The following is an 11,413-nucleotide window of genomic DNA, read 5'->3' on the forward strand; positions in this document are numbered from 1 at the left end:
GCTTACATTTTTAAAATAAAAACTTACGTTTAATTTTTTTAAAAAAAAATACAAAATGCAACATGTATTTTACAAGTACATAAAAACAATAAAAAGAGCAAATCATAGGCTACGTTTTTGGGAAAATAAAAAAAATATTATAAAAAGCAAATCATAACTTAACGTTTTACACGGCTAAGAAAACTAAAAAAATTATAAAATACAAATAGTAAACTATGTTTCATAGATAACAAAAATAAAAAAATATTATGCACAAATTTTTTAAAAAAAAACTCAACACAACAAAGTAGAACATATAAAATATTATTATTTAACCTGTATTTTGCTCTGATACCATCCATATCAATACTATTATTTCATACAGATTCATTTTAACGTGTTTTACCAAATATTTTTTCATATTGAAAAAAAAATCAGTCCAATTAGCAATCACCTGAAGTTATTTTTTTTAAAGAAAATAGATAAACTGAAGAACATGACACCAAAGTACGTAACTGCTAAAATTAGAAGTTAAAAAAAAAAGATTTATTTGCAAATGTTGTATGAGTGTGGGAAAGATGAGATTGTGATAGAGCTTCGTATGATCCAATCTAACTCGCAACTGCACCTTCAAACATACATTACGTTCTCCATCTTTACATCACAGGTAACCTTTTCCTTGGTTTAATTTATTATTATTGCTGTAAAAAAAAGGCTTATTTTTACATTCACTTTGCTTTTTTATTCCAATTCAATTCTACTATCTTACTCTTCGTCTTCCACAAAAGAAACTTCTGGAATCAGGAACTGTAATTTCAATATGGCATTTCACTGAAACATATCCTTTTGAATTTGCAGAATTGCGTCGTTCTCCTTTATTTTTGTGGCACCATGAATTTTTTGATGCGGTCTTCGTCGAGTTCATACTCGGAACGAACACCCCTTCCGCCCCCTAGGTCTGCGTCTGGGTCTAATCTAGAGAAGCTGGCGTCTCAGGATTCGCACGCGCGCCATGGCGATGATGCCACCATCGCTGGTCTTGTTCCAAGCTTACCAAATAAGCACCTTGATGTTTCTGTAGAAGAAGGGTTCATCACTATTCCATTCAGTATGTGTAATAATAATGCTTATAATATCATCACCTTAACAATTACTTATTTATTTTTGGCTGCTTGGTTCTTCCTATTTAATTCCTCATAGTTTAAGATATGAATATGATTATGTTGAATGGAGTAGGTGAAATTCTTGCTAAGTGTAGAAGATGCTATAGTTATAGCATATAAAGTTTGCTAAAATGCAGAAATTACTGCTCAATGGCCCCATCGAAGCCATTTGTGATGGAGAGGGGGTTGCAACAATGTGACTTGATCCCGCCGTTCCTTTGTTTTAGGGGTGAATGTCCTGAACCAAATGATAGCTGAGGAAGTGAAAAACGGGCACATTTCTCCACCATTAATAGGCAGGAATGGTGCAGAGCTGTCTCATCAGCAGTTTGCAGATGGTACTATTCTGTTTTGTCCGCAAGATGAAGAGACAATAAGAAGCTACAAGAGGCTAATATGGTGCTTTGAGATCACTTCTGGGTTGAGTATCAACTTTAACAAGTCAAGCTTGAGCCCAATAAACTGTGACTGGGAATGGGTGCAATAGATGTGTGACCTTCTTGGTTGTAAGTCAGCATAGCTACCAGTGAAGTACTTGAGAATATAACTTGGTGCAAACCCGAGGCTAGTGAAAACATGAAAACCAGTTATTGATAAGGTAGAGGAGAAGCTAAGCTGAGTCTTTGAAAGGCCAAGGTACTGAGTAAAGTAGGTTTGCTGGTGCTCATTAAGTTTGTATCAATAGTTTGCCTGTCTATTATCTTACACTGTATAAGATGCCAAACTTTTACTAGAAACACATTATAGTGCAAAGGAGGTTCTTTTGGGGTAAGAAGATGGGATGCTAGGAATGGCGTTAGTTAAGTGGGAATTGTTATAGTGCCGAAGAAGTTAGGAGGGCTTGGAGTGGGGGATGCAGTAATTCACAATACAACCTTGTTCAAATGTTGGTGGAGATTTTCTAAAGAAGATTATCCTCTTTGGAATAAAGGAACAACATATGCAAGATAAAATAGTTAATGGTTTAGCCATGGATGTACGGGATGGGAGAAGAACAAGGTTTTGGGAGGATTCATGGTTATAATATGGAAAACTGAAAGTCTCGTTTCAAAATCTCTTCTTGGTGTTAAACTAACAAGAATCTACCGTTGGGAAGTGTGGGTTTTGGAATGGGTTGGATTGAATATGGAGCTTTCAACGACAGAGGAAACTTCCCCAATGGGAGTTTGAATTGTTAAACCAACTACATGGGGTTTGCAATCAATTTGTTTGGTGATAGAGAGGGAGGACAAAGTGGTGTGAAAATTTGACAGTGAAAAGGTTTATCTTCGACTAACTCCTTTGTGCAACTGTTGCAGGCTGCAAAGTTGACAGAAGAAGTGGCGAGCTATAGCTTTACCAAAGTCGTCTAAAAGGGACTGGTACCTACCTGGGTAGAATTTTTGTTTGGTTTGTGCTAGTTGATTGAGTCAATACTAAGGACCAACTAGCTAGACTAGGTGTTCCTGATAGTAGGAATAAATGAATATGTGCTATGCTGAATGTGCTATGCAAGAAACATTTTGAAACTGTTGAGTATTTTGTGTGTGCTTGGCTCCAGCAATTCAGACGAACCTAGACCTTTCAGAGTACTATGAAAGAGCACTTTGAGAGTTGGATAGCTGTGTTCATGAGGATAGAGATCCGGAAGCTAATAGGTTTCTTTGCTGTTATCTAAATAGTTGATTAGGAATGAGAAAATATTCCAGAATACATTGACAGGGGTTGATGCAGTCATTAGCAATTGACTCCATTGCTTTTTTATGGCAATGCTGGAGATGACATTGGAGTTTATTGCTTTATGTAATCCGTTATTTATTTATTTATTTTTGGCAGTTTAGTGGTTTTTAGGAGGTATGTTCTTTCTCTTGGATTATGGATTTGTGTAGATTGCTTGTTGATAATGCTCCACCTTGTTGTGTTGAGCTCTTTTTCTTTCTAAAAAGAATAAAAAAGGTTTTGCTTTAAAAATATTGAAAGCAGAATGTTTCATATCCTAACAGACTTAGAACCTTATATCATCTAAATTTCCAAGAATCTGGTAGTTCTCATGGTTGAGGGAATTAGGTTGTGCTATCAAATTTTCGTATGGAATCTTTGCCTATTTACTGAAGTAAAGCTATAAGATCTTTCCTTTACGAAGCATGATGTGTGATCTAATGAATTGTGATATTTGCTTGAGGACGAATATCTGGTTCTGGATAGTGATGCCTTTTTTAAATAGCTTGACACTCTTGAACAGGGAGAAAGTAACTAGCATTTGTCATTGTTTGCATGAAATGGGAGAAATTGGTTTTATATGTTATTATAATAATAAGTGAACTTACTATAGATGCATTCTTAAAAGTTGCATTATAGTGACTGTAAAGTATAGCAAGTGCTCTAGAGAGGATATCAGCATGGAATTGTAATGTAGCTAAAAATTTATATATGAGGACATCGTCATCTTCTTCTCTTCTAGTCCTAGCACAAGTTGTTAATTTTGTTTTAAGCTTATACATGACTTAAATTATGATCATAACATGCTTTTTCTAGCAAATGATAGAGTTAGACAAATCTATGTATTTTAAGTATTTCCTCTCTGCCATGTGATGTTATGGGTGAGATTGCTCTTCATATAAAACATGATAAATCTAACTGTTAATTTGTTATCTTTTTGGTAGAGGAACTTCCTGAAAACTGGAATCACGTACCAGATATACAGTCCCTGTGCTCACTTGACCGTTCATTTCTTTTTCCTGGTAATAGACTATTTTTGAAATATATAAATCTTGATTTTGAGATATATTTAATTGGTCAGCTGGCTTCCACAAAAAGTTTAGCAGACCTAATATAAGCATGTAATTCAGGTGAACAAGTTTATATCTTGGCATGCTTGTCTGCATCTAAGCAGGATACGGACATGATTACTCCAGTTGCTACAGCGATGAGTAAGAATGGCGTAGGTCAAAGCCCTGAGAGAGAAAATGAAAACATTAAAAACAGAAACAATTTAATATCTAGAGAAGGGCAATTAAGTACCAGTGTTGAAGAGCATCTGGAAGATTTTATTGATGGTGAATCCCTTTGTAGGATGGAGGCACAGAAAAGACGAACTGAATTGTTGTTACAAAAATTTGAGAATTCACACTTCTTTGTGAGGATTTCAGAATTTGATGAACCCTTGTGGTCCAAAAGAGGCAGTGCAATAAATTTTTTTAACCCTTCTGATGCAAATGGCCTAAAGGCTTTAAATATTCAAATTGAAGAGCCTACATTGTCTTCTACCGGAGTGGTTATTGATAGAGGAAATTTTAATGCCACCACTTCTGGAGGATTGGTGAGAGATTCTGTTAAGTGTTCTGCTCTTCCTAATGGAGACATCGTGGTATGTGCTATAAACTTTGGAAACTATGAAGATGCATTTAGTTTATCTGAAATTTACAGAGAGACAAGGATGTTTTGTTTGTATATTTAAATTTCAATGCAAATAAAGTAATATTTTCTGTTAACTTTGTGTCCGAGTCTTGTAAGATTTTCTGGCTTCTTCCCCTTTAATTGTCTAACCTTCCCTTTTTTCAATCGTTTGCCTAATCTAATTTAATGTTCTTGTATGGAAGGATGCAGATTCTTTTACAGATGAATGTTGGTGTAGACTCTCTTAAAGATCCTTGTATTGAAGTTCTCCAATTTGAAAAGTGTCCAGAGAGAAAACTGCCTATCAATGACCACTTCGAGGTAGAACATACAAATGAGGATCCATGTGCTGAATTGTTAAATTGGATGCTTCCATTGGATAACAATCTTTCACCTCGCCTGCAATCTCCTCCTAATTTAAGATGTTACTCCATGTCATCATTACCCCAAAGTATGAGCAGTCCATCTGGTTATTTAAAAGCAGTTAGTTCTATGTCAAACTTCCTTGAGAACAGGGATCAAATCCTATCTAACAGTTACTTGAGGAGAAAATTTGCATTGGAAGGACTACTATCTTTTCGAGGAGTCTCTTTGGAGCAAGAAAGATTTTCTGTTTGTTGTGGATTAGAAGGCCTCCATACTCCAGGAAGAAGATGGAGAAGAAAACTTGAGATAGTACAACCTTTGGAGATTCACTCTTTTGCTACTGACTGTAACTCAGAGGATCTTCTTTGTATTCAGATGAAGGTCTGAACTAGGATTTCATTGGATCAAATTATTTGACTTTCTATTCTTGTCCTCTGCATATTATATTCTCATTCTTCTCTTTTTGGTCTTTTACTACAACATATATTTTCAGTTCTGCCTTGACTAATTTTTCTTAAGTTGTCTCCAGAATGTCGCTCCTTCAAATGTTCCTGATATTGTGATATTTATAGATACAATATCTGTTGTTTTGGAGGAGACAACAAGAAATGGACCAATGCCATCATTACTGATTTCATGTGTTGAAGCTGGAAATGACCATTCTTTACCAAATCTAACCCTTAGGTTGTTATCTGGAATGAATATCTTATTATTTTTTCCAACTTTCTGTTGTTACTTATTTGATATCATGCTAGGCTGCAAATTTGGCATTTTAGTTTCATATTCTTGTGCTGAGGGACACCACCCTCATGAAAAAATAGAAAAATTCTCTGCAAAAGAAACAGAAGGGGAGAGAAAAAGGAAAAGGAAGGGGGTGGAGGGGGGAGGGGTGGTAAAATATAACTAGACAAATCTGTGGATATCATATGTAGCATAGACAATGTCAAGGCATGGGATAATATATATGAAAAGACTATTTATTGATTTGCTTACCTTTGTTTTTACTCCCATCATTTTTAAGGTTAAAATATAGTCTTCTGCACTAGCAATATTCAGGCATATGGAGTAACATTTTAAAATATTATTTCTACTCAATTTTAAGAGGAAATTGGTATTGTTAACAGTGGATATTGTGCATATTAGTCCACCCTTTTGTTGTGTATAATAGTAAAAAATATGGGGTTATTCAAAATGGTAAGTACTTTGTTCTCTTAATAAATGGTCTTGAGTTCAAGTCTTAAGAATTTCAAAATGTTTATGGCTAATATATAAATAAGGGTATTTTAGGGGGAAAAGATCTTGTGCTTGAAACCCTCAATCACTATTATATATAGTAGATAGGCTTGAGTTGAATATTTATCTCATTTTTCTTTTTCCAGTTGAAGCAAACTATATAATAAATGACTTTTCATGGCTTCACTGAATTGTTTCATTAATTTTAAAACAAAATTTGAGATAATCATGCCATAAGAAAGAGGATAAGAGAAGGAAGGAGTGAACTCTTCCTTTCTATAATGGCTAGTTGGTCTTTTTGCATGTGTGATTTACTTGTTAATAATGATGTGTATTAAATTGCATAAAATAACTGAGATGACCTTGGTGAAAAATATATGTAATTGTTTTCGATAAAAAAATATTCAGCTCATAGGATGAATGATGTAATGAACTTGTGTTACTTTAGGCATGACTTTTATTTGATTATCTAATATTTTCTTTACTTAAGTGCATGATTATATTTTTTCGTGTTGGTTAACTCAAGATTGGTGTCTGTGATCAACCCTAATAGTCGTCATCTTATTAGAAGGTTTTTTTCTCTTTTTTTTACAGGAGAGGTGAAGAGCATTCTTTTGTCGTTAAACCAGCCACTTCTATGAAGAAGAGTATCAATATTCAACACGATACAAGTTCTCAATTTTCAAAACAATTTCAAAATAGAACATCAAAATTAAGTCTGGATGGAAGAAACCCTACTTTGATTAATGATCAGTATGCAATTGTGGTGTCATACCGGTGCAATTATACAGGTAGGTTCTTTTGGCCCGATCTCCTTTTCCTCTTCTATGATTTTTAACATGCTGATTAGGTGTTTTCTTTTTCTTTTTTTTTAAACAATCTAGCATCAAGGTTGTTCTTTAAACAACAAACTAGTTGGCGACCATGCACCTCTAAGGATATTATGATCTCTGTTTCATCAGAGATGTTAGGACAATATCCAAGACCTTATGCAACCTGCCAACTTCCTGTGCAGGTTATTGTTTATTTAGCTACTTTCCAACTCAAACTAGAGCTTTGGATTTTAGCTCAGTTTGATTTTTTTAATATTAGTTACAGTTGATCTTATGCTTTTATTAGCAATGACAATTAGTTTAACTTCATTGCTTCATTTTGATCAGATCTTAACTCTGCAAGCTTCAAATTTAACATCTGAAGATCTAACTTTAACAATGCTATCTCCTGCATCCTTTAGTTTACCCCCATCATTGGTCTCCTTGAGTTCTCCAACGACTCCAAGAAGTCCTTTTATTGGTTTCGCAGATTTTTTAGGAAGAGTAAATAGTGGAAGGAGTAGTGGTGCCACCCAGCCGTCAACTGTTGAAGAAAATGGGGAAAAAAGTTCTACTAGTGAAGCTAAGGCAGTTTCTACAAGTGATGTTGTTCCTAATTCTGGCCTGAGTTGTACTCATCTATGGTTGCAGAGTAAAGTTCCGCTCGGGTAACATATCATGTCACGTTTTTGTTTCTTTAACTATTTAAACTGAAAGTACTCGATTAAATGCTATGCTTCGGTTGCATCAGGTGTATTCCAGCTCAATCTATAGCAACTGTCAGGCTTGAACTACTCCCACTGACAGATGGCATAATTACACTGGACTCTCTGCAAATTGATGTTAAGGAAAAAGGTACAGATTGTGTTGCTTTTATTAATATGTACTTTTCTTAACTAGTTGCAGTGTCTATCTAGAGGAATACTTGGTCAATAAGAATAAATGGGAAGATGAACTATTGTCTATGACTTGTTATTTCTATGCTTGTATGGATTTCGAAGTATCACTCGTATGTGTAACAACATAGCAATTTATAGTGATGCATAAGGTTGTGTTGGCTTCCGAGATGCTTCTGCGAGAGCACCCACTCTCCATCTCCTCCATTTCATATAACTAATAATTTGTTTTCACTATCATCCCTTTGGGTATTTACCTATCAAAAAAAGTATTTCTTCTTTTTATGTGCATTCTGTTTTCTACATTCTTCTTTATTCCTTATTTATTATATGGTTCCGGTTTCTCACATGTTCACATTTTGTTGTGATAGGTATTACTTATACCCCTGGGTGCGCTCTAAAGATAAATTCAACTTCCAGTATTCCGAAGGGGATTAGTTAGAATGGGACCTATGGCTGTTTGCATTTCCTCTTCCTTTCTCATCAAGCTCATTAACAAAATATGGATGATTTGCTTGCCTAAGTTCTAGAAGTGCCCTTGCAACTTATTCTCATGGCAGAAAACAGATTTATTACTTTCCTGAATTTTAGAGTTTCGCTTATAACTTAATGTCGCAGTAGGTGCTTATAGGTAGAGAAATTCAGTTAAGAAATGTTTTGGGGTATATTTATCCAAATATAGAGTTTTCCTTTGTATTGTAAAATGTAAATCACATGGTTAAATAGATACTTACTAGGTGTTACATGCCCTTTATTTAAGGGGAAAAATGTAAACAGAGGTGGTATTTTTGTATTTTTATTTTCTTTGTAAATATGTGAGTGAACTATCAATCCGGCCTTTATTTCTCAGCATGACAATGCGGTCATTCAAGATAAAAACGATCCATCTCGGTTCATGTTTTCTACTTTTGTGACACAATGCGGTCTTTGTGGGTGTTTTTCCATCAACGTTAAATGGAAAAAGTTGATGTGTTAGGTTCAGAAATAGATAGAGGTTTAATTGTCTCTAAAATTAAATTGGTTAGATGTTTATTTGTCTTTATTCTTTAAACAATATTTTTTTAAATTATTTTTTTATTCATTATATTAATATTTTTTTCAATAAATTATTGAATATATGGTATAATACATATAATAAAATATATGTAAATTTAATTAAATTTTAGTATACGGAAAATTTTAATTAATCTATATTATTCTTATTATCTTATATTGATAAATTTTTATCGATCTGTAACCTTACGACAATATGAATATTAATAGAATAATAATATTGTTGATGCTTTGAATTTGTTGAGTTTATAAATGATCTCCAAAATATATATTATGTTTTATTTTATTTAGTATTAGTAGCTTATTCATAGTGTATTTTAGTGCAAAGATATCAAATAGAATTATTAATTTAGTTTAAAGAGATAAAAAATTAAATTTGTTATTACTCAGAAAATTTTTTACTATATATCAAATAATGTGTTCATTAGTTTCTACTTTATTGTGAAAATTATCTAGTTCATAATACTAATTGTATATTATAGGAATATTATTATTAATGTATTAATTATATTTTAATGTTTATTATTTATATATTTAAAAATTAGAATTGAGAATTATTTATTTAGTTTCATCATAAATAATATTTTTAAATTTAAATAATGTATTAATAAATTTGTACTTATTATACGATATATTTAATAATTTATTGAAAAAAATATTAATATAATGAAAAAATAATTTAAAAAAGATATTATTTAAAAAATAAGGACAAATAAATTTCTAACCAATTTGAATTTTGAGACAATTAGGTTCTTGTTTATTTCTAAATCTGATACGTCAGCGTTTTTTGTTCAGAGTTGATGAAAAAATTTTCGAGACCACGTTGTATCACTAAAGTAAAAGATAAGAACTGAAATAAATCGTTTTTATCTTAAGAAATCGTGTTGTCATTTTAAAAAATGGACAAAGACCGAATTGATAGTTTTTTTAAAATATGTTACATACCTTTAATATTTTTTTTTATAAGTAGCAGCAACTCATCCCATATCCCAAGAGGGGGTTCTGAGGGATTAAAATTTAAAAAATAGCATTACATCAATCAAAATAAACATATGAGGATCCAAATTCCAAAATATACATAAAACTATCTAATTTCTAGTGATTTAGGTCTTATACACAAGTCAAACTCATGCCACTGCATCCAATATTTATTTGAGTATATATCGGGAGTATTGATAAAAAAAATTAGAAGTTCCAATTCATTTTTCTAATTATGTTCTTAATTTCTTAAATACAATTTTGAATTTATTTTTTATTTTTAATTTTTTAAAATTATGAAATAATAAATTAAATAAGAGCAAAATGGTTAGAAAATTTAGCAATTGAAATTTGATAATTTAAATGTGATATTTGGACTCAGTGAATTTTTTTGAGTCAGAAAACAGTTTTTTGCGTAAAAATGTGTACTGAAAATTTGACCGGCAGTACCGGTTGAGATCTGTCCAGTACTGCAACTGAAGAAATTAATTATAAGCGATTAAGTTTAGGAAATGAGAAATTATAAATTGGGAAGTTAGAAATATTTAAAATACAATTTAAAACTCTAATCTTAAAGGTTTTGGCCCAAAGTTAGGCCAACGGGTTAAACCGAATGAACTGGGTCCAAATGGGCCCAAGATCCAACATATATATGGCCTAATTAAGGCCATTCAGCAGCCACACCCCCCATTCTTGTGTGAATCACATTGAAGAGAAGAGAGAGAAGAAGAGAAAAAACCCTAACCCACATTGAAATTTTAAACTACCATAACTTTCTTTCCAGAACTTCGATTGACGAGCCGTTTGCGGCCACGCGTCGCCCTTATCATCCTCTACAATTCTATATAAGTTTTGTGGTGAATATTTTACAGTCCTTTGCTCAGTTTTTATTTTTCTCTTTAAATTTGAATTTGGTTTGGGTTTTGAAAAAATCTTGTGATTTTGGTTATTTATGAGTGCTCTAGTATGAGTCATTGGTGATATTCATCATAAAATACAGTGAGTTAAGGTAAAAAATCCTCTAACCTTTGTGATTTATCATTTTCATGAACCCTAGGTTGATTGTAAGTGTGAAATTAGCTATGAAGTACGGACACTTCGTTGAGTTGTTGTGTCCGCGTGTCGGACACATTTCAGACATGACACTCATTGACACTCGTTCGACACGCGTGTTTGCCATGTCCAACCGTGTCTTAATAAAAAATAAAAAATTCTTCTCCGGACACACTTGGATACACCTAAATACCATCACGCGTCCGCGTGTCCAGCCTTATTCTTAACATATATCGTTGAAATGAGTTTAGAAATAATATATATTATTATTTATTAAAACAAAAAATATTTTAGATACTTTTATATAGTTAAAAAAGACTTTAAAAATAGTTAAAAATTATTTTATATTTTAACAGCAATAAAATATCAAAAATTCATTGAAATTTATCTAAAAAATACTTTATATTCTATATATATGTCGTCCCCGTGTCTTATAAGATTTTAAAATTCGTATGTCCGCGTGTCTTGTGTCGTATCGTGTCCCGTATCCGTGTCAATGTCCGTG

At 32.7% G+C, this 11,413-nt stretch overlaps 1 protein-coding gene across 1 annotated transcript; it reads left to right on the forward strand.

The window, feature by feature from the left end:
- Positions 1-535: 535 nt before the first annotated feature.
- On the forward strand, positions 536-8,790 carry LOC107489172 (uncharacterized). Its single transcript, XM_016109941.3, has 11 exons — positions 536-646; positions 838-1,087; positions 3,785-3,862; positions 3,971-4,488; positions 4,728-5,264; positions 5,413-5,567; positions 6,711-6,907; positions 7,001-7,131; positions 7,277-7,596; positions 7,680-7,783; positions 8,196-8,790. The coding sequence occupies exons 1-11, from the start codon at positions 536-538 to the stop codon at positions 8,264-8,266; spliced, it is 2,472 nt and encodes an 823-aa protein (XP_015965427.1). The 3' UTR covers positions 8,267-8,790.
- The last annotated feature ends 2,623 nt before the right edge of the window (positions 8,791-11,413 follow it).

The sequence above is a fragment of the Arachis duranensis genome, chromosome 5 (assembly GCF_000817695.3).
Source record: "Arachis duranensis cultivar V14167 chromosome 5, aradu.V14167.gnm2.J7QH, whole genome shotgun sequence".
Classification (NCBI taxonomy): domain Eukaryota; kingdom Viridiplantae; phylum Streptophyta; class Magnoliopsida; order Fabales; family Fabaceae; genus Arachis; species Arachis duranensis.